The sequence below is a fragment of the Salpingoeca rosetta genome (assembly GCF_000188695.1).
Source record: "Salpingoeca rosetta unplaced genomic scaffold supercont1.13, whole genome shotgun sequence".
NCBI lineage: Eukaryota > Choanoflagellata > Craspedida > Salpingoecidae > Salpingoeca > Salpingoeca rosetta.
This window is the reverse complement of record NW_004754921.1, coordinates 1,506,571-1,526,570: the sequence shown is the minus strand read 5'-3', so window position 1 is coordinate 1,526,570 and position 20,000 is coordinate 1,506,571. Positions and strand designations below refer to the sequence as shown.

The following is a 20,000-nucleotide window of genomic DNA, read 5'->3' as shown; positions in this document are numbered from 1 at the left end:
CCAGGCTTGGGCATGTTATCGGGCATGGTCATCCGGAAGTGGCTCTGCGGGAACGAGCGGGTGTGTGGCCAGTGGTGACGTGAGAAGATGAACAGCGAGCGGGAAACGATCAACGATCATGCAACGGGACAACACGAAATGCGACGAGGATGGCAATCACCGTGTTGGTGATTCCACGCACGCACGCACGCACGCACGCACGCATGCACGCGCGCACTCTGACCTGTGCGTGGATGCACTTGAGGTTGGCCTGGCCAAACAGGGCCTCAAAGTCGCTTGCATCAAAGCCTTGATCGTGATAGACGCCAGCCGCCTGTACCAGCAGTCAACGATTCAACGATGTGAGAACAACACACACGCACACACACACACACACACAAGTGGTTGTTGTGGTGTACACATGCAAGCGCACATCACGTCACCACCGCCATCTGATGCCAACCCGTCACCACCACCATACAACTCGAACCACCACCACCACCACCACCACCACCACCACCACCACCACCACCACCACCACCATTGCGACTGCGAGACCTTGAGCTGCTCGTCGGTCATTTGGTGGAAGGACTTGGATCCAGCGAACTTCTCAAAGTCAAACACAAGAAACTGGCCGCCCTTGTTGAGCGCAGCGCTGATGGTCTTGGCTGTTTGCACGCAATGGTGGTCGTGAATTTAAGAGGTGTGAGTTGTGGACCAACTATTGGCTGTCATGACATGGAAGTGTGGTGTGGCATGCGTTGCATGTGCAAGATCACACTACAAATGTCACAAGAAGAGCAGATGAACGCACTCAGGCCTTGGATGTCGTCGACGTGGTGAAGGGTGAGGCACATCACGATGAGATCAAATGTGCGCCCACCAAGCTGGTCCTGAAGCAGCAGCACGAAATGCAGAGGAAACGAGCAGTGCGCCAATGCCATCAACCAACCAGCCGATCTCAGGTCAACATAAGAGAGAAGCCTTATGGTCCACACAGGCACACACACACACATACATACACACGCAAGCACACAAGCACAACCACAAGCACACACAGGCAAGCACGCAAGCAAAACCACAAGCACGCATAGGCAAGCACACAAGCAGACAAGCACACACACGCGCGGCAACATCGACCGACCACGGAGACGAGCGGCTCGTTCAGGGTGGAGACGTTGCCCAGGTTGGACTCCTTGACCTTGTCCATGAGGCGCTCCAGCATCTTCTCCGACGTGTCCACGGCCAGCAGGCTCTGTTACCGGCAGCAAGGGGTGTAGTGAGAGCGAGCGAAGATGACGGTCGGCTGAGTTAGCGCTGCAGTTAGTTTAGTTGGTTGGTACGTATGTTTACTCATGGCGCGCAGCTTGTTTGCTGTTGTGCACCGTGAGGGCTACTGACCTTGGAGTCCTTGGCGAGCAGGGTGGAGAGCAGGCCTGTGCCGCTGCCAACCTCCATGACGTCCATCGAGGACAGGCTCTGACCACTAATGCATTGCATGTACGTGCGTGAGCGCGGGGGTGCATGCGTGGAGGTATTGTGGGGGGATGTGCGTGTGAGCGAGCGCGTGTGTGTATGCATGAGGGCACATGTGCCACACACACAAAAACAAACACACACACATACGCGCGCACACACACACAAATACAAACACAAATACACAGACATACACACACATGCCAACATGAGCACGAACCGCTCTTCGAGGTGCTTGATGATCTGTGCATGGACGTTCTTCGTGTTGGCGACGATCTCGGGCTTGGCATCCTGCAATCCATCAGAGAATCAAAGTGTGCATGAGCCTGCGAAAGAAAGTAAGTTGTTGTGCAGTAACAGCAAGAAGCCCAAGCACAACCACGACACCGGTGCCTCACCCAAGTGGACGCCATCTCGTTGAACCACTCTTCGCCGTGTGACATGGCTAGCTGCTGGAGGTGCTCTGCGACAGTGCTGACTCGCTCGCTCGCTTGCTGTGAGTGCTGTCGTTGGTTGTTGGAAGAAATGGCGACGGAGTGCGCCAACAGCGGAGGCCGCTGCCGCGCCGAACGCGAATTTGCAGTTCGCGGCACTGCTGTTTGTGGTGTCGAATGCGCCGAAATTTTTTGGCCAGCCAGCGGGCTGCCTGCAAGCACAAAAGCAACAGCACTGCAACGGTATTCGAAGCATTCTAGCCAGCCACACCCAGCAGACAGCCAACGTGCTGCAGCAGAGATCGCGGTGTGATCATCACTTCTCCCTCGTCGCTCTGCTGGCCCAACACCCAAGAACTGACGACCACAGAGGATGCTCAACAACAGGTGGCTGGTTGTGTTGACTGGCGGTTGCTTGGTGGTGCTGCTGGTAACACTGGGCCGATGGTCAGTGTATCCACCAACAGCATCCCTGTCTGCAGCGCAGGGCGGTGCATCGTTGCGAGAGCGCGATGACACCATCACTCTCGCCGCTGCCGGGGCAGGTGCCTTGGCTCCCGTTCGCCTCGACCGTGCACAGTCCCAAGTCTCCGAGCTCGAAACAAGGGTGCGTTGTTACCACACTTAGATAGTTGGCTGCTGTTGTTGTTGGTTCGCGTTGCTTTTGTTGGTGATGCTGGTTTGTTTTGTACGGTGCACTCGTCAGCAGCATGCATGCTTGCTTGCTTCCTTGCTTCCTTGCTTCCTTGCTCAACAACAACTACATGCATGCATGCGTGAATGAGTGGCCAGTGCTCACTTCCACACACACATACACACACACATACAACACATGCAACACAACACACACAATACAACACACACGGCACAGCTGGACCGCACGCTGGAAAGCTTGGAGCGGGCGGAGACGCTGAGCCGCACCATCCTCAATCGCATGCAGTCGCAAAACATGTCGCACTCGCGGCCTGGCGTGCACAGCAGCTTTGGTGAACCGCTTGGTGAGCATGGTGAGATTGACACAAACCAACTACTGCACCAGCTGCACAAGCTCATCAGCCAGCGCATCCACAAGGAAGAAGGCCTGCCGCCCGCCGCAGCCGAGGAGGGCGGCGACAGTGCTGACGAAGAGGCTGGTAGTGCTGATGACGATCGCGACCAGTTCTACGACCTCGGTCAGCCCATGCGGCCAGGGCAAATCCGCATCACCCGCAACATGGACTGCGTTGACGGCTACGACCCAGAGCGCCTCATCGTCTACTTCTGCAACCGCAAGCAGCCCAAGCAGATTTGGAAGTACACCGCACACCAGCAGATCCAAACCAGCGAGAACTGGTGCATCGATGCAACTGGTAAGGGTGTGTGGGTCTGTGAATGCTGTGTGTGTGTGTGTGTGTGTGTGTGTGTGTGTGTGTGTGTGTGTGTGCGTGTGTGTCTAGCTATCTGTCTGTGCGTGTCTGTCTATCTGTCTGTCTGTCTGTGCGTGTGTGCCTGTGTCTGTATCTGTGTCTGTGTATGTGGGCATGTCCGTCATGCGTTTGCCCCCGTGCTGTGACTCGTGCTGCGTGGTTCGTTTGGATTGCATTCTGCTGTGATCGCTCCGGCTTGTGCATTCATGCTATCAATGGCACATGCTGCTCTGACAGGCGTGGAGAAAGGCGGCATTTTGAGGGTGCAGCCTTGTGATGACAAAGCAAAAGGCCAGAAGTTTGATTTTCTCCCTGCAAAGGAGTATGCCTGGAACCTCACCGGATCTGTGCAGCTTGTCGGCACCAGCTTGTGCCTCACAGCACCAAGGTGTGTGTTTGTGTGCATGCGTGTGTGCGTGCGTCTGTGTCTGTGGCATGTTGTTGCGTGTTGTGGCGTGCATATCGCTTTCCTGGGTGCGGAAACGCCACAGTTCACGCTGTCATTTCATGTGTCTCCTTCCCCCCTTCGCCACTCTTCCGCAGCCCCTTTGGCGACGACGTGGCCAGTGTTCGGCTCCACGAATGCGGCCAGCACCGGTGCCTGCAGGTAACATGAAAAGATTTGCATGCACACACACACACACACACACACACACACTCACTCACATGCACAGCCCAACCAACACCTCTGAGCCAAGATGTACTCCAACCCCCTCACCTCTCTTTCATACCTCCCTCACACGCACCCACGGGGTCTCGTGCCTCGTGTGTTGTCCTTTATGTGCTGTTTGGACAGGCCATGCACTTCAATGCATTGTTTCATGACACACCCCGCACCGTCACAGAAGTGGCCATCAGCAAGAAGCAACCAAAGGTGAGCGCAAGTGCAGAGAATGGCCAGTAAATCTAACATGCAAAACATGTGGGTCTGTCTGTGTCTGTGCGTCTGTTCGTGTGTCTGTGTGCTGGCGTAACTGTGTTTCTGCACACGTGACATGCCTTCATGCTTCATGCTTCATGTCAAAGACGGACCGTCCACCAACTGCCATGAGTTGCAGCTGCGCCATGTGCTCTTGGCATGCTTCGCCCGCACTCATGCCTTCCTCACACGCTCTGTGCTTGCACGCAGGCCCGCCCCATGTACAATTACGAAACCATGAATGGCAAAGGCGGCAAGATCTTCTGCTGGATCATGACCAACCCAAAGAACCACGACACAAAGGCCGTCACGGTGCGGGACCACTCGCATGTCGCCCCTTTGTTTGTCCCCACCGCTCTGTCGCTGCTCTGCTGTGGTTGTACCTTGGAACAGCGCACCTGTGGCCCTCTCCCATGCCAATGTGTGGACGTTAGAAGCTGCAATCGTGCTGTGCATTGCTTCCACGCTCACGCGTCAACTTCCAATTTGCTTGTGTGTGTGTGTGTGTGCGTGTGTGTGTGTGTGTGCGTGTGTGTGTGTGTGTGTGTGTGTGTGTGTGTGTGTGTGTGTGTGTGTGTGTGTGTGTGTGTGTGTGTTTAGGTTCGCGACACGTGGGCACGTCACTGTGATAAGCTCGTCTTTGTCACTACGAAGCGGCACCCCGGCCTGGATGTGTGGATTGCCCGTCTCGGTAGGCCATCCGTGTGGTTTTGTTTGGTTGCGTGTGTGTGTCTGTGTCTGTGTCTGTGTCTGTGTCTGTGTCTGTGTATGCTGCAATCAAAGCTGCATGCAAGCATGCAAGTGTCGCGCGAGCGCGATGCTTCTTTGTTTTGTTCTCCTTTCCTTCTCTGCTTTGCATTTGCTCATTCCATTGTCTTCCTTCCACCATGTCTTGTGGTCTTCGTCTTCTTTCCCCTTCCTCCTACGCACCATGCATCGCTGCACCTCCTCCTGCTGTCCTCCTGTCACGTGTTGACCCTTGTTGAACCCAGACCAAGAGGAGTCGAGGGACATGCTGTGGGCCAAGTCGAAGCAGGCATGGATCCGCGCGTACCGACGAGAGCTCAACGGCTACGACTGGTTCATCCGCGGTGACGACGACACTTTCATGGTACGCGAGCCCGTGCCATGTGCGTGTGTGTGCGTGTGTGTGTGAATATGTTCGGCGGATATGGGGTGGATGTGTGAGTGAGAACTCATTGAGCCGTCTCTTCGTCTGTATTCCGATGAATGCGTTCTTCGCCCCCCCCCCCAAGCAGTACAGAGCACCTGCACTGTTTGCATCATATCATCATCATTCCCTCACCTCCCAACCTCACCCATCCCATACACACACACACCTCACGCCACGTGTGCGCATGGCAGATGATGGACAACCTTCGTGAGTTTCTGGACGACAAGTCACCGGAAGACCTGCACTACTTTGGGCGATATTTTCTCGGGCACTTCAACGAGAAGCGGGTGAGCTGGCGCCGCGCTGCTGTGAACTGCCTCACTCCCGGCGCGCTTGATCCATCCCCCCCCCCCCCTTGTGCACGTGTGAACCAATGTCGACACCATGATGGTGACATGCTGCCATGCTCTCTACCTTCTTGATTATCATCCACCCATGGCCTATCACGCAGCTGACCATGACTATGACCTGCTCACTTGCTCAACACTAACCTTTTCAAACACGTCCTCCAACACTAACAATCCCTTGCCCGTTGGTCTTCACTCTGCCCCACCACGACCCCACCCCCTTTCCTCTTCTGCGTCTCTATCCACCAGGTGCCGTTCTACAGCGGCGGCTCTGGCACCATCCTCAGCCGCGGTGCGTTGCGAAAGCTGGGCCGGGCCGTGTCGCAAGGCAAACCAATCTTCAATGACTGGAACACCTTCGCAGACGGTGCGCTTCACAGAGAAAGCGAGAGAGAATGTGTGTGTGTGTGTGTGTGTGTCTCTGTGTGTGTCTGTCTGTCTGTGTCTGTGTGTGTGTGTGTGTGTGTGTGTGTGTGTGCCGTCAACGGTGTTTGACATCATCCCCCCGAAACAAGTGCCCCCTGTCACCCGCCCAGCACCCTATTTGTGGTCTACTTCAACACACCATATTACCCATCCCATCTTCCTCCCCCTCCCCCCCCGCTCTCCCCCGGCCTTTCCTGAACACAGACATGGAACTTGGCATCTCCATGAAGCGGATTGGCGTTCCGGCCGTCGAGTCGCTGGATGCAGAGGGGCGTAACCTGTTTATCGCGCTTGGTTTGGACGCAGAGCGCAGCGCGCGCAAATCAGACGACCCGAACAACTGGTACTGGAAGTATTGTCCAACAGCCAAAGAAGGAAAGGAGTGCTGCTCCACGCGGTGGTTGGGTACGCATTACGTCACGCCGGATGAAATGCGTTCGCTGGAGGACCTGCATCTGATGGGATGTGAGGCAGCCGGCAACGACATGGAGTGATGCATCGGCGTGTCCAGGAGGAGGTAGCGTGTGTGTGTGTGTGTGTGTGTGTGTGTCTGTCTGTCTGTCTGTCTGTCTGTCTGTCTGTCTGTCTGTCTGTGTTTGGTTGTGGCTGGCTTTCCTTTCCTTTATTCTGCGCTTTGCTGGGTTGAGTGTTCTTCGGTGGTTCCTAGCCTTCTTGTCGTCCTGCCTCTTCCACTGTTACACGTCAACCATAGCCACAACAACGACGCCCCACTCCCATCTTGCCCTGTGTGCTTTTGATCATTATTGTTGATGTGCACGCTCTTCAGCTGTGGCTTCACTGAATCCCACACTGCACGACTGCATTTCATTTACTTGTGCTTGCCCTGCCTTAAGTGAACACGCTATTGATAGCCAATCTAAGAGGGAGGGGGAGCGCGAGAGGAGAGACGGCTGGGGTGGATGGTGGTGCTTGTGGGGAAGGAAGTGTCAACCAGCCACGACAGGACAGCAAGCCAGGGCACGAGTGGGTCCAACCTTACTTGCAAACGCACGCACTGCATGCACACAGAGAGAGAGAACACACACACACACACACACACACACACACACACACACACACACACACACACACACAACACACACAACACACACAACACACACAGCACACACAGCACACACAACACACACAGGCATTACGTGGGCCGCACGTGCCACCAGTCTGTGGCGCTTGTCTGTCTGAAGCCAAGTGCGGTGAACATGGCCTGGGATGATGCATTCTCATCGGTGATGTACGCATACGCAAGCTGGCCGCCCGCCTCAATCTGCTCAGCCAACATCAGCGCCACTGCACTCGCCAGCCCCTGTCGCCGGTGCTCAGGCTCCGTGTGCACCATACCAATGGCTCCGTACGGCTGCTGCAGCGCCCAGCACACGGGTGTGCCGTCGGCGGCAAAGGCAGCAGCCGTGTGGAACGTGTCAATGAGGTGCTGGATGAAGCGGAGCGATGCAGGTGTGCCCCCATATGTCCACCTGCGGTTGATGAGGTCTGCATGCTCTTGCCGCAGCCGGCCCAGCGTGTACTTGCCGCTGCCAGCGACAGCAGCAGCCTTTCTCGGAGTGCCAAACGCCGTGTGGGGCGGGTGAAGCCACAGATGGCACTGTGCGCCAGGTGCACACTCCAGGCTGTGCTGCTGGGCAAGGCGCTGTAGCGCTGGCACATATCCGCGAGGCAGGGCTGTGACCAAGTTGGGCTGGTCGAGATGGAAGTGCTCCACCGTGAAGAGTGGGCTGGATTGTGTGTGGACTGGTTGTTGTGAAAGCATCTGTTCGCCGCCAGGCGCCTGCTGCCCCTGTTGCTGCTGTTGCTGCTCCTGCTGTTGCGCTTCCAACTGTTCCTGCTCTTGCTGCTGTTGCTGCTGCTGCTGCTCCTCCTCCTCCTCCTCGTGTTCTGCTAGGGCTGGCGCCATCGTCTCGTCCGCGGGGCGATAGAATGTGAGCATGCACGGCCGCATCAAATCCTTGTTGGGAGGCACTGCGCTGATGTACGTGCCACTGGCAGCATCGTGCGCAGAGGTGCGAACGCTATCGTCGTCATATCGCAGCAGGTACACCATCTGCAATGAAGACAAGCGTGGATGACAGGATAACCACAAGCAAGCGATGATGACGTACGGTGCTTGTGAGGAGGGGGGAGCGCTGGGGAGGGATGGGTGTGGAACAACTCACGCACACACACACACTCATACACATACACACACACATGCATACACATACACACTAACATATGTGTGTATATGCACACATACACACATACACACGCACATACACACACATACACATACACACGCACATACACACGCATACACACGTACGCACACGCACACACACAAACAAACACACACACCTTTGTGGCGAGAGGATAGTCGGTGAGGATGCAGGGCAAGCAGGCTCGCAGCTGCTTGTGGTGGTCTTCCGACTCAACATCGTCCCCTTGCTCAATCGGCGTGGCGTGCGGACACGACAGGGCTGTGGCCTTGGGCGGAAGCTGCCGCAACTCAGCCTCAAGCTGCGCAGCCAGCTCTGTGCGAGCCTTTCCAACAACGCTCATCACGTCGTGCACACACGTGCTTTTTGCACACACACTGAAAATGACGTTGTAGGACTTGTGCCACGCACTGGACATCTCTTGTCTTCTCCGTGTTGTTGTTGTCATGTTACAACACACGATACGACCTGACCTGAGTGTTGCATAATTGGTTCGTTCACTGGTGCATCACACATCACAATGGCAGATCACATCATCATCATCACACATCACACAACTCGACGGCAAAGGTCACTTGGCGCCCACGCACGACGTGGCGCTCAGAAATGGACACGCACACCCACACACCCACACACCCACACACCCACACACACACACACACACACATACGCGCGCACGCACACACACACATACGCGCGCGCACATTCGCCCTCTTTGCACTCAGCGCCAATCTACACGTAACAACGGATCCACATGCACAGCAACATTCACACAAGATGGGACCAAGGTTGTCTGCCGCGAACAAGGCAGACAGAGGAGACAGCGAAATCAACGACCACAGCCACACAACACAACAGGCACAGACAGGACGAGACTACTGGGGCGGCATGCCACGGCCAAAGCCTGGGGGAGGACGGAAGGGCATGTCTGACCAAACGATGGGTGGGTGGAAGGAGCAGCGGCAAACAAGAAGGTATGAGAACTGTGACAGCGGCGAGCAACCACATCAACACACACACACACACAAACAAACAAACACGCATGCATGTGTAAACGCAAACAAATGCACACACACAAACACAGTAAACGCAAACAAACGCAGACACACACACACACACACACACACACACACACACACACACACACACACACACACACACACACACACACACACACACACACACACACACACAAGGCAACTGCGTACTTGGTGGGGGCATTCCGGGCCTGAAGCCTGGGGGCATGCCCATGCCCGGGCGAGGTGGGGGTCCGCGGGGCATGCCTGGTGGACCACCCATGGGTCGCATGCCGGGTGGACCACCCATACCAGGCGGCGGCGGCATGGGCGGACGCGCACCTGCAGGTGGACACACACGGTGGCAAACAGCAGAGAAGTAAGGGGGAGTTAGGGGCGAGAAGAGGCGAGGGGGTAAAGTGAACAGGGGATGATCGATACTTGTCAGTGACGTGTTTGAGATGGGTGGCAAGTTGCAGGGCAACGGTTGGCAGAACAACAGCACGCACATATTACCACTGAACCACGCCATTCCACGCTCGTACGCAGGACCAACACACCCACACACCAGCATACACACACACACATACACATGTACACCAACACACACCTGGTGGTGGCGCGCTTTGTTGGGGCATCATGTTTGATGGGGCGGGACCACCAACACCGCGAGCAGGCCCAGCGAGACCGACAGGCGGTGCGTTGATCTGTGTGACAATACCGCGGCCAGCTGCGCGGCCAACACCGGGGCCTGGGGCAGCAACCTTAACGGTGCGCTTCTCCTGATGATGGGACACAAGCACGCGGGGTTATGCGTACGTCGAGTGAGTATGATCACCAACAAACAGACAAGCAGAGAAATGTACAGATAGACAGAAACACACAACACACAACACACGCACACACACATACACACACATACACACACAAACAACACACACGCAGATAACAAGAAGAAGGTTCCAAGAAGTTGGGCAGCCAAGATCATGATGCCAGCTCACACGAACGCAACGCACCTCCTGTGGAGGAGGGCCCTCCACTGCCATTGAGACGACGTTCTCGCCTCGCAGCAGGATAAAGCCCAATGCGCGCTTCTGTGTTTGCTCATCTGTACCCTTCTTTGCCTTCACCTGGAGGTGGTGATCGTTGGTGCAAGACAATGACGGTTGATGTGCATGAAAAGTTTGATGGACAGGGCGAAGGGCGTGTGAGTCAGCAACGTCTACTGCGACAATCAAACAGCAAACGCACAGAGCATGCGACCAGAGCCAGCGATCCGTGGAACAAACACCCAACAGCACTCACACACACGCGCGCGCACATGCACCCATTGTCAAGTCGTACCGTTCTGAACTCCTCGCAGTCTGACAAGACCATGTTCATGTGCTTGTCGTATGCCATGAAGGTACCCACCAACATGCGGCCATCCTCTGTGGTGACCCGCATGCGGTAGTTCATGTACTTGAGGATCTTGTTGCTCTTTCCGGGCGGCTGCATACATTGGAAGGCAACATATCAAGACAGCAACAGAGAGTGAGTCTGCGTGTCTGTCTGTCTGTGTGTGTCTGTCTGTGTGTGTCTGTGTGTGTCTGTGTCTGTGTGTCTGTGTCTGTCTGTCTGTCTGTCTGCTTTGTCACTTGCGCTGCGACAAAGCAGATTTCAGGCACCGGGCGCACACTGCAACCATCCATGTACACCACCCTGCTTCATCCAACAACCACCAATGACACTAGCGCTTGGCATCACTGTTTGTCGATGCTGTGCAACGTGCTACGTGCAACGTGCTCGCGCTGTCAGCCAACAACGGTCGTATGCACGCTTACACACAGCGATGTATGCTCTACAAGCACCGTTAACAAGCAGCACCCCTCTTTCAGACCCACACCCATCCACGCACAACCCATATGGCGTGCTTCTCTTCTGCAAGCGCCACTGCGCGCACACGTTCGCATTCATTCATCAGCCACCCGCCACTGCCCTCACCATCTTGGCTGATGGTGTTCCGTGGACGATGGTCAGGGGAAATCTTTCGTTAAAAGTCCACACAGCGAGTTGTACACCACAGGGTCGTATCCACCACTGTGACTGGTCTATTATTTATGCTGTCGGAACGATCATGTTCAACGCGGCAGGCCATCGCGGCCGATGTTCTCCTCGGCCAACACCTTATCCCACTCCGGCTTCCACCTGCATTGGCAGTGTGAGTGTGTGAGTGTGTGTGTGTGTGTATGTGTGCGTGTGTGCGTGTGAGAGAGTGTGTGTGTGTGTGTGTGCGTGTGTGGGTGTGTGTGTGCGTGTCAATGTACATCATGATGACCATGATGACATGACGATGATGAAGAAGAAGCACACCACGCCACGATGCACAAAGTTGTGATGGCCGTGGTTCGTGTGAACACTTGTTTGTGCACGGCAAGAACAGGAGGCACGAATGGCCACTCTCCGAGAAAGAACCAAAGCAAACGCGCGCTGTCATGCGTCGTCACCTTGGAACGCGGCGGCAGTATTCCGAGTAGGCCTCCTGGTAGAGGGCGCGGTACAAGGGCTCCTCGTGCACCACCACAAGGAGATGCAGTGCGACAAAGCACAGCAGGGTGAAGAAGAACAGCGTCCCACTGACAAAGTACACAGCTTGTCCAAATAACGTCAAACACACCCCTGCATACACCGGATTTCGTGTGTACCGAAACACGCCCCTGGCAAGCCATGCAGTGTGTGTGTGTGTGTGTGTGTGTGTGTGTGTGTGTGTGTGTGTGTGTGTGTGTGTGTGTGTGTACATGAGATGAGTTGCAAGCTACACGCCACAGAAACGGATCGGCTGTGTGTGTGTGTGTGTGTGTGACAATTCAAGCAAGCGGGTCGGCCCACATGTGCACTACCCACGTCAAAGGCCCACACGCACGCACGCACATGCATGTGCACGGGTCTCACCTAAACACCTGAGTCTCTGATCCGTTGGGAAGCTGGGTGTGCATTAACAACAAGTGTTGGTCCACATGCGGGTGAGTGACTGGAAGGAGTGAACAAACCACGTAAAGTGCACACACACATACGCACACTACTATTCTCTTTCCTTCTCTCTCACCCACCCACACAGACACACACACACACACACACACACACTCTCTCTCTCTCTCTCTCTCTCACCCACACACGCACACACACACACACTCTCTCTCTCTCACGCACCCGCACACACTCTTCCCCCCCCCTCTCTCTCGCATACATGCACGCATACTCACACACGCATACGCACACACGCACTTGCATTACGAAAGCATGTGTTGCCCACGCCATAGCCATGAGAATAAACTGTGTGCAACCAATCACTGCCTCGCACACCTTGTCCCTCTCCTCTGTGCAGCGAATGCACGCACCTGCGTAAGCCTAAAGATGGGCAGCTTGCCGCCGCCGTGGATAAGCAGATCCCAGAACGCCCATAAGCACATAAACGCGCCAGCAGCTAATGGCAGCAGGCCAAAGAAGCGAAAGGTCGTCACCTGGTTGTGTCGGTGTTGATGTGAACACAGCATGAGAAAGGACCGATGGCCAGCCAGAAACAGCATCAGTGTGCGCGTGTGTGCGTGTGTGTGTGTACGCATGTCGTTTGCGCTGTTAACTTTCAAGAAGCCCTCATACACACATGCGCACACACACAGGCACACACACAGGCACACACAGGCACACACACACACACAGGCACACACACAGGCAAGCACACACCCTCGCAAACGCATGCACATCAGCACACCTACACACACATACACATGGCCTCGCCAACGCACATTCTCGTCGGGGACGCGGTATCCAAAGCCCGTGCGCAGGATGACGTAGGGCACAATCACCACAAGCATGGAGGGCAGCAGTAGCACAGCAGCGAGCACCGACGCCGGCGTCGACGGCGCTGCTTGCCGCGTCAGACGGGGCGAAGATCCTTGCTGCATCACGCACGGGCAAGCAAGCGAGCGAGCGAGCGAGGAGTGCGCAGGATTGGCTGGACTCGCTTGTTGGTGGGTTGGAGCAAAAGCGAAGAAGTGGCACAAAAACGGCGCACCAACGACGCAGCACAGCGATGATGATGGCTGAGGAGGAGACGAGGTTGATCTTGGTGCGGCACGGGGAGACAACATGGAACGTGGAGCGGCGGCTACAAGGACATCGCGATGTGGATCTCAATGAAAAGGGCAAGCAGCAGGTGTGTGTCTGTGTCTGTGTCTGTGTCTGTGTCTGTGTGTCGGCTTTGATGGTTGTCTTCTTGGTATTGCTTGTCCTCCTGGCAAGCGTCCTCAACACTTCGCTCCCCTCTTGCGTCCACTTGCAGGCCATGTGTGTTGCCAGGGCGCTACAGGATCGACATGTGCATGCAGTGTACTCGTCAGACCTCAAACGAGCACACGACACCGCCCGACACATCACAGACATTCACCCCACCTTCTCTGTACGTACGTGTGCCTGTGTATGTCTGTCTATGTCTGTCTGCCTATGTCTGTCTGTCTGTCTGTGTCGCTCTCCTTCTTCCTGTTGTGCCTCTCCCTCCCCACCTCTGTGCATAAGTGCTGTCACGGCGCACGCACACTCGCCCGTGCCAGCTTGCCCACTCTTTCCCTCCCCGCTCCCATCGTTCAGTCCTACCCATCCCATTCCCTCACTAGCGTGCAACAACCCTACTACCCCCTCTCATCCGTTCAGGCAGATAATATTGTGCGGGATCCCGCGCTCCGTGAGCGGTGCTTGGGCATCTTGGAAGGGCACACGCGAATGGAATGCGCTCTCCATTTCCCAGGTACGGCGGTGACTTGTTCTACTGCCACACCGCCGATCCCACTCGTTGTTGTGACGCAGGCATGGGTGGCACTGCTCAGCTGTGCCCTTGCATCCAACATCTTCAAAACATGTGCGCTTCGGTCCTGTCACACCCTCACTCACTCGCTTGAACTCACACACTCGCATGACCCCTTGTTGCACGTATATGTCGCTTCACTGTGGCTGAAGAGGTTATTGGCAGCATGGGAGAGCCAGACTTTGAACTTGAGGGCGGAGAATCCCTCGCGGAGTTTGCAGGACGCGTCACTACAGCGTGAGGCACATGCGGGCGGGCGTGCTGGTGTGTCTGTGTGTGCGCGTGTGTGTGTGTATGTGTGCGTGTGCGTGTGTGTGTGTGCGTGCATGTGTGTGTGTGTGCGTGTGCGTGTGTGTGTGTGCGTGTGGGTGGGTGGGTGTGCGTGCATGTATGTATGTGCATGGAATTTGGTGTTGGTGCAGTACTGCAAAGACAGCGGGTAACTGCGTCACCCGTGAATCAATCCACTGCTCTCACACGCGTACGCTTGCATGGTTCACGGGATTGCCTTCAGTCTGGACCGCATTGCTGCAAACCACCAAGGGGAGACGGTGCTGGTTGTCACGCATGGTGGCGCTCTAAACGTGGCATTGACACACATTCTGCAGCTGCCGTTTGGTCGCCCACGACGGTTCGCCATCTCCAACGCTAGTATAAACGAGGTACGTGTGGGGGGGGGCCTCGGGGTGGGGTGTGTCTGTCTGTCCATGTGTGGGGAGGTGTGGGTGTCTGTCTGTGGGTGTCTGTCTGTCTGTTGCAGTTTGCTTGACGCCTGGTTGGCTTTGTGCGCTGTGTACTCATGTTCAAACCACCAACAACAACAACCAATAACAGTTCACGTGGCACCCCACTCATGGTTGGCATCTCGAGACGTGGAACAGTGTTGTTCACTTGCAAGACGACCACGCCCCGCTCCGCCACGTGCCCTCGAATCAAATGAAGAAACTATCAGAGTAGGCAACAGAGGGGGGTGGGTGAGGGGCAAAGAACAGCTGGGGCACAGGCTATGGGATCGATGACATGGTGTGCAATGATGTATGTGACAGAACTCAAGCCAATGGGCCAGGTGGGCAGCTTGACTTGTTGATGTTTGCTTTCGGCTTTCGCTGTCGTGTTGTGTCAGTGCTGAGAGGAGAGAAGGAGGTTTGGGAACTTGGCCTTGAACTCTCGGATCTTGGCTTCCTCTTGCTCTGCAGCAGCAGCAGCAGCAGCAGCAGCAGCAGCAGCAGCAGCAGCAGACATACGTATACATGTGTTTGTGTGTGTGTTTGCGTGCGTGTGTGTGTGTGTGTGATGGGTTAGCTCGCTGTTAGGAGATCATCACATTACCTTGCATTGCTGTGCCAGGCGCAGTAAACAACCATGCAACAACAACAACAACCAACAAGACGTGCGTGTGACAGTGGAGATGGCTGCACAAGCACGAATGCGAGCTGCACCACGCTACACTCACGTAAGGCGTGAACCAGGTCTTTGGCGAGGGAGACGCGGCTGTTGAAGGCTTCCCTTTCCGTCGCTATCATGGCCTCGAGGTTTTCGTTTGCCGCGTCAAGGGCGCGCGTCCAGGCCTGCAGCAGCTCGCTCTTGGCGTCGGACACTGCCGCGTTCGGTTGCGTATTTGTTGGGGGGGGGGGGCGAATGGCATTAGCGGTGAAAGGCACAAGCGTCAGAGCACCAGGGAGGCGTTGGAGGTGGGAGAGGGATGGCTGAGGTGTTGTGTGCATAATTCTGTGATTCCGTCTGCACTGATAAGAGACCAGGGCTCTTGCTTCTTGGTGATTGTTGAACAGCAGTGTGCGCACCTTCTCTCATCAGCCTGCAGACGCTCGCTTCCTGGAACTGGTTGTACCCGTACACCACATCTTTCAGTTCCTGGATTAGCGCCTGGCAAGTACTGTCTTGGGGAAAGGCGCCGCTGTCATCCAGCTTGCTGTTGCACGAAGCACTAACAACCACAGTATCGTGCGTGCTGTCGCTGATGCTGTGCTCGGGCGTAGCGTGGCTTTAACACAGGGGTAAACAGGGAAACAAGAACAGATGATGTCGACATGAATGTACAGGTACAGGCCTACGACAATGCTAAAGGATGCGGACTGAGGGACTGCACTGCATAATAGACTACATGGGCCCAAGGGGCACAATGCAGAGCGGATCACCACACACACACACACACACACACACACACACACACACACACACACACACACACACACACACACACACACACACACACCTCATGTTGATCATTCAGAGGAAATGTCTTCGGTGCTTGCGAGGCTTGCCCTGGCTGCGTGCTTGTTTGGCTGGGCGTGGGCGTCGTGTAAATGACAAACAGACAAACAACACATCGCACTCCCCAGCACACAGCACGACGTGTGAATCCCAGTTCACTTCCCGCCCTTTCTCCTCTCGCACGCTGTAAGCATGCTTGCTTCTTTTGTTTCATATCCGCGTGCTGACGGGAAGTTGATTGAGATTTCGCACAAACGTCTGATTCATTGTGTGTGTTTGCATCATCTCTGTGTAGTTTTGATTTTCCCGCCATACGGAGAGGCAAGAGAACAAACCAAAGAACAAACAAAACACACAGAGATAGAAGGGATGTCTAGCGGAAGGGCAGGGGAGCAAACCAAAGAAAGTGCAGGGGGTGGGGCGGAACAAAGGAATGGAAGGGGAGAGGTGCAAGTAGATCGTTCACACGTGTGTTCTGCAAGGGGTTCGCCGGAGACCTGATGACAACAATACAAGCAGCTACATTCGCAGCCACACACGACAGGGTTGTGAAACGAGGCGCCATACTGGCCCACACCACGCGCGGTCTACACACGGGTGCGCAGGAGAACGAAGTAGAGGAAGGCAGCGACGACGGCGCCAACGGAGGGGCCAACCCAGTAGATCCAGTGGTTGGTCCAGGCATTGCCGAGGAGCGCAGGGCCAAACGACCGCGCAGGGTTCATGCTCGCGCCAGTCACAGGCACGCTAGATGAGAAGGGGGGGGGGGGGTGAGCGGGATTGTGCGAACGCTGTGTGAGGGAAGAGATGTGGTTCAGAAGCACGGGCAGTGCAACCACAAGAAGGTACAGCAACGGATGCGCAAGCATGATCCCCCACAAGCATCCACGCAGCTTGCGTACCCAACAAGGTGATCGATGGTGACAACGATGCCGATAGCAAGGGGTGCAAAGCTCTGTCAACCAAGCAAGCGAACACATGATGAGCGCTGGAGATGAGAAGCGGAGCATTCAGAACTGCAAATCAATCGGCAGCCCACAAGCACAAACACACACACACACATACACACTCTCGCATGCGGCGCACCTGGCCAACGCGATCGACGGCGGTGCGGAGCACGACGAGCACGAGCAGCATTGTCAAGATGGCCTCAAGCAGGACGCCGTTGCCAACAGTAAACTGCAAACACAACCACATCCAGCCGGCAAACCCAGACACCGCACGTCGGCACAAGTGCCATCGTGTCACAGTCAACGGTGAGTTTGGAAGAGAAAGTGTGATCGAGCCCACGCAACGCACGCCACAGCACACACACACACACACACACACACACACACACACACACACACACACACACACACACACACACACACACACACACACACACACACACACACACACACACCGCGGGGGAGAGCTGGTGTGCGCCAAAGTTGGTGTTGCGGAGGTAGTGCAGCGGATACACCCCCTGTTGCCATCGCAAACAGCACACCACGAGGTGAGTCCAATTCAGAACGAGCGCATGTAACTCAAAAGGAGTGGCAACAGCGACGTGCCAACAGCTTCTTCAAGACGCAAGCAATCAACGCACGCACGCACACACACACACACACAGACACACAGACACGCAGACACACACGCACAGACACACGTGTAGACGCAGGGTGGCATACCAGGAGAATGGCGGCACCAGCAATGGCGCCAGAGATCTGTGATACAACATATGCAGCGAGGTGCTTAGCGGTGAAGGTCTTGTGGTCGGCCAGGAAGATGCCCAGCGACACGGCAGGGTTGATGTGGCCTCCGCTGAAACAATCAAGACAGAGCAGAAGCGTAAGCCAGCCAGTAAGTGCGCGCGCGCGTGTGTGTGTGTGTGAACATCATTGTGTTTGTGCAAGCGTAGGGACGCTCGTCACATCACACCCTCTCAGGCAGTGGACATGCCTGCATTACCTAATCTTTGCCGTGGCAGCAACGAGGGCAAAGATGGCAAGACCGTGGGCAAGGGCAATTGTCAGAACAGCTGCAGCACGGTAAGGGCAGCGGCGGCACAGAAGAATGGCATGGTGAGCGTGTGTGTGTGTGTGTGTGTGTGTGTGTGTGTGTGTGTGTGTGTGTGTGTGTGTGTGTGCGATGCAGCGCAATCGGGCGGGGCCCTCAGCCACAGAGCGATGCTTGGACGTCATGTCGCAGCAGCAACAACAAAATGACCTCAGCCAACATGCCCATGCGCAGCGTACTCTGTGGGTTGAGCTGGATCTTCTGGCCTTCCTCGTAGTCAACGGTTTGGATGGCGCCGCAGCCAATGAACACGAAGAGAAGCGTGGCAAAGAACTCCGCCTGCACAGCGCAGTATTCAATGGCACACCGCCGTAAGCAAACGTAGCGCTCAGGTACAACAAGACACGTGGCCGGTTGCAAGCCCGCTCGTCACCAAACAATGTCGACTTACGATGCACTTCTTGTAGAGAGGCCACTGAGGCTCATCGTCGCCTTGTTCAAAGGGAGATACGATCGCGGTCATGGTTGCAGCCAAGGAGAAGGAGGGGCAGGAGGGGCAGGAGGGGCAGGGTACAGTGAGCGCACAGCTGGCTGAGGACCAACACACCGGCCCGTACTTACGAGGGACCACACAGCACAACCTCCGCGCGGGCTGGCACAGGTAGCGAAGAGGGAAACCAGGAGGGCAGACAGAAGGGGAAGCCAGGAAGGGCGAGGAGCAGTGGAGAGCACACGCACGCACACTCTCTCGCACGGCCGTGTTGTGCAGGCTAGCCTGTCACCAAGCCAAAACAGTCTAACGCACTGACGTCATGCATATCGGCCAGCAAACACCAGCCAGCGGCTTGCCCAAGGGTGGTGGTGGTGGGTGGCTGGCATACCTCGCGACGCGGCCGGGGGCGGGAGCAGGTACGTGTTCTCGTTCACCATCATGGAGCTTGGCATGGGCGAGGGGGAGACGCGGGGAAGAAGAGAGGGATGTCGCGGAGTGCAGTGGGGATGTGCGTGTGGGAATGGGGGAAATGGAGAAAGAAAGGAAGGGGGCAGAGAAAACACACGAAGCGTAGGCGGCGAACGCAACAACAACAATCTTTTTGTTTGTGCTGAGCACATGCGTGTTTGTGTGTGTGTGTGTGTGTGTGTGTGTGTGTGTGTGTGTGTGTGTGTGTGTGTGTGTGTGTGTGTGTGTGTGTGTGTGTGTGTGTGTGTGTGTGTGTGTGTGTTGTGGGTAGTGTACAAACCAGGGGTTCTTTGCAACGAGCGGTGCCCATCCCCACAATTAATGAGGGCTGAGCGATGGTACCACAATGTTATATAACGTGCTATGTTTATGTTTGAGCGGAGGGGATATCCCCCGTGAGTTTTGTCACCACCCTTCACCTACACATAAATGGGATATTCGAGTCCAAGTTCACATCACATTCAAGACCGTGCCGCCCCGACTAAACGAGCACTCTCGCTACCCAGCCAGGGATGCATTAATAAAGCAATCACGAAATACTATCTCTCGGACCACTCGACATGC

The 20,000-nt window shown here is 55.7% G+C and overlaps 8 protein-coding genes across 8 annotated transcripts in view; 2 read left to right on the top strand and 6 right to left on the bottom strand.

Annotated features, from left to right (window-relative positions):
* Positions 1 to 2,053, bottom strand: part of PTSG_05764 (uncharacterized protein) — a 2,519-nt gene extending 466 nt beyond the window's left edge. The window contains exons 1-8 of the mRNA XM_004993577.1: positions 1,854 to 2,053; positions 1,676 to 1,746; positions 1,381 to 1,465; positions 1,124 to 1,234; positions 794 to 872; positions 538 to 647; positions 224 to 313; positions 1 to 44 (exon numbers count right to left, since the gene is read on the bottom strand). The exon at positions 1 to 44 is cut by the window's left edge and continues 466 nt beyond it. Coding sequence (XP_004993634.1) covers positions 1 to 44; positions 224 to 313; positions 538 to 647; positions 794 to 872; positions 1,124 to 1,234; positions 1,381 to 1,465; positions 1,676 to 1,746; positions 1,854 to 1,898 — 635 coding nt within the window. The 5' untranslated portion in view covers positions 1,899 to 2,053. The remainder of the gene's footprint in view (positions 45 to 223; positions 314 to 537; positions 648 to 793; positions 873 to 1,123; positions 1,235 to 1,380; positions 1,466 to 1,675; positions 1,747 to 1,853) is intronic.
* On the top strand, positions 2,048 to 6,729 carry PTSG_05763 (uncharacterized protein). Its single transcript, XM_004993576.1, has 11 exons — positions 2,048 to 2,496; positions 2,761 to 3,238; positions 3,533 to 3,683; positions 3,839 to 3,902; positions 4,092 to 4,169; positions 4,425 to 4,526; positions 4,815 to 4,905; positions 5,207 to 5,325; positions 5,580 to 5,675; positions 5,985 to 6,102; positions 6,366 to 6,729. Exons 1-11 carry the CDS (start codon positions 2,263 to 2,265, stop codon positions 6,653 to 6,655), a joined length of 1,821 nt encoding a protein of 606 aa, XP_004993633.1. The 5' UTR covers positions 2,048 to 2,262; the 3' UTR covers positions 6,656 to 6,729.
* Positions 6,730 to 7,250: 521 nt separating this feature from the next.
* Positions 7,251 to 8,833, bottom strand: PTSG_05762 (uncharacterized protein). Its single transcript, XM_004993575.1, has 2 exons — positions 8,526 to 8,833; positions 7,251 to 8,235 (listed from the first exon to the last, which is right to left on the bottom strand). Exons 1-2 carry the CDS (start codon positions 8,802 to 8,804, stop codon positions 7,315 to 7,317), a joined length of 1,200 nt encoding a protein of 399 aa, XP_004993632.1. The 5' UTR covers positions 8,805 to 8,833; the 3' UTR covers positions 7,251 to 7,314.
* A 156-nt stretch (positions 8,834 to 8,989) lies between these two features.
* PTSG_12357 (uncharacterized protein) lies at positions 8,990 to 11,433 on the bottom strand. The gene is made up of 6 exons (XM_004993574.1): positions 11,386 to 11,433; positions 10,747 to 10,893; positions 10,419 to 10,532; positions 10,013 to 10,184; positions 9,595 to 9,744; positions 8,990 to 9,314 (listed from the first exon to the last, which is right to left on the bottom strand). Exons 1-6 carry the CDS (start codon positions 11,386 to 11,388, stop codon positions 9,262 to 9,264), a joined length of 639 nt encoding a protein of 212 aa, XP_004993631.1. The 5' UTR covers positions 11,389 to 11,433; the 3' UTR covers positions 8,990 to 9,261.
* Positions 11,405 to 13,454, bottom strand: PTSG_12356 (uncharacterized protein). Its single transcript, XM_004993573.1, has 5 exons — positions 13,188 to 13,454; positions 12,780 to 12,902; positions 12,334 to 12,365; positions 11,889 to 12,098; positions 11,405 to 11,589 (listed from the first exon to the last, which is right to left on the bottom strand). Exons 1-5 carry the CDS (start codon positions 13,344 to 13,346, stop codon positions 11,523 to 11,525), a joined length of 591 nt encoding a protein of 196 aa, XP_004993630.1. The 5' UTR covers positions 13,347 to 13,454; the 3' UTR covers positions 11,405 to 11,522.
* PTSG_05759 (uncharacterized protein) lies at positions 13,423 to 15,461 on the top strand. Its single transcript, XM_004993572.1, has 6 exons — positions 13,423 to 13,597; positions 13,724 to 13,840; positions 14,092 to 14,185; positions 14,395 to 14,479; positions 14,757 to 14,904; positions 15,077 to 15,461. The coding sequence occupies exons 1-6, from the start codon at positions 13,475 to 13,477 to the stop codon at positions 15,197 to 15,199; spliced, it is 690 nt and encodes a 229-aa protein (XP_004993629.1). The 5' UTR covers positions 13,423 to 13,474; the 3' UTR covers positions 15,200 to 15,461.
* PTSG_05758 (uncharacterized protein) lies at positions 15,019 to 16,755 on the bottom strand. The gene is made up of 4 exons (XM_004993571.1): positions 16,476 to 16,755; positions 16,045 to 16,244; positions 15,696 to 15,839; positions 15,019 to 15,432 (listed from the first exon to the last, which is right to left on the bottom strand). Exons 1-4 carry the CDS (start codon positions 16,487 to 16,489, stop codon positions 15,362 to 15,364), a joined length of 429 nt encoding a protein of 142 aa, XP_004993628.1. The 5' UTR covers positions 16,490 to 16,755; the 3' UTR covers positions 15,019 to 15,361.
* Positions 16,756 to 17,061: 306 nt separating this feature from the next.
* Positions 17,062 to 20,000, bottom strand: part of PTSG_05757 (aquaporin) — a gene marked incomplete at its 3' end in the record, with an annotated part of 3,952 nt that continues 1,013 nt past the window's right edge. Inside the window, exons 2-10 of the mRNA XM_004993570.1 lie at positions 19,357 to 19,412; positions 18,927 to 18,967; positions 18,715 to 18,814; positions 18,428 to 18,497; positions 18,148 to 18,280; positions 17,880 to 17,942; positions 17,561 to 17,653; positions 17,377 to 17,429; positions 17,062 to 17,221 (exon numbers count right to left, since the gene is read on the bottom strand). Coding sequence (XP_004993627.1) covers positions 17,062 to 17,221; positions 17,377 to 17,429; positions 17,561 to 17,653; positions 17,880 to 17,942; positions 18,148 to 18,280; positions 18,428 to 18,497; positions 18,715 to 18,814; positions 18,927 to 18,967; positions 19,357 to 19,412 — 769 coding nt within the window. The remainder of the gene's footprint in view (positions 17,222 to 17,376; positions 17,430 to 17,560; positions 17,654 to 17,879; positions 17,943 to 18,147; positions 18,281 to 18,427; positions 18,498 to 18,714; positions 18,815 to 18,926; positions 18,968 to 19,356; positions 19,413 to 20,000) is intronic.

Bases quoted from the DNA above. Each gene is read 5' to 3' on its own strand.
- PTSG_05763 (XM_004993576.1), top strand. From the start codon at position 2,263: ATGCTCAACAACAGGTGGCTGGTTGTGTTGACTGGCGGTTGCTTGGTG. The intron at 3,239-3,532 runs GTAAGGGTGTGT...CTGCTCTGACAG, and splicing joins CTGGTGCATCGATGCAACTG to GCGTGGAGAAAGGCGGCATT. The intron at 5,676-5,984 runs GTGAGCTGGCGC...TCTATCCACCAG, and splicing joins GGCACTTCAACGAGAAGCGG to GTGCCGTTCTACAGCGGCGG.
- PTSG_05762 (XM_004993575.1), bottom strand. From the start codon at position 8,804: ATGTCCAGTGCGTGGCACAAGTCCTACAACGTCATTTTCAGTGTGTGT. The intron at 8,236-8,525 runs GTGTGTGTGTTT...TCTTCATTGCAG, and splicing joins ACTATCCTCTCGCCACAAAG to ATGGTGTACCTGCTGCGATA.
- PTSG_12357 (XM_004993574.1), bottom strand. The intron at 10,533-10,746 runs GTACGACTTGAC...CACCACCTCCAG, and splicing joins ACTGCGAGGAGTTCAGAACG to GTGAAGGCAAAGAAGGGTAC. The intron at 9,315-9,594 runs GTACGCAGTTGC...TCGTTTGGTCAG, and splicing joins GCCCGGAATGCCCCCACCAA to ACATGCCCTTCCGTCCTCCC.
- PTSG_12356 (XM_004993573.1), bottom strand. From the start codon at position 13,346: ATGCAGCAAGGATCTTCGCCCCGTCTGACGCGGCAAGCAGCGCCGTCG. The intron at 12,099-12,333 runs GTGAGACCCGTG...ATGGCTTGCCAG, and splicing joins TCAGAGACTCAGGTGTTTAG to GGGCGTGTTTCGGTACACAC. The intron at 11,590-11,888 runs GTGACGACGCAT...CTGCCAATGCAG, and splicing joins TACTGCCGCCGCGTTCCAAG to GTGGAAGCCGGAGTGGGATA.
- PTSG_05759 (XM_004993572.1), top strand. From the start codon at position 13,475: ATGATGATGGCTGAGGAGGAGACGAGGTTGATCTTGGTGCGGCACGGG. The intron at 14,186-14,394 runs GTACGGCGGTGA...CTGTGGCTGAAG, and splicing joins ATGCGCTCTCCATTTCCCAG to AGGTTATTGGCAGCATGGGA. The intron at 14,905-15,076 runs GTACGTGTGGGG...AACCAATAACAG, and splicing joins CCAACGCTAGTATAAACGAG to TTCACGTGGCACCCCACTCA.
- PTSG_05758 (XM_004993571.1), bottom strand. The intron at 15,840-16,044 runs GTGCGCACACTG...CGAACGCGGCAG, and splicing joins CTGCAGGCTGATGAGAGAAG to TGTCCGACGCCAAGAGCGAG. The intron at 15,433-15,695 runs GTGAGTGTAGCG...CTGCTGCTGCAG, and splicing joins AGACCTGGTTCACGCCTTAC to AGCAAGAGGAAGCCAAGATC.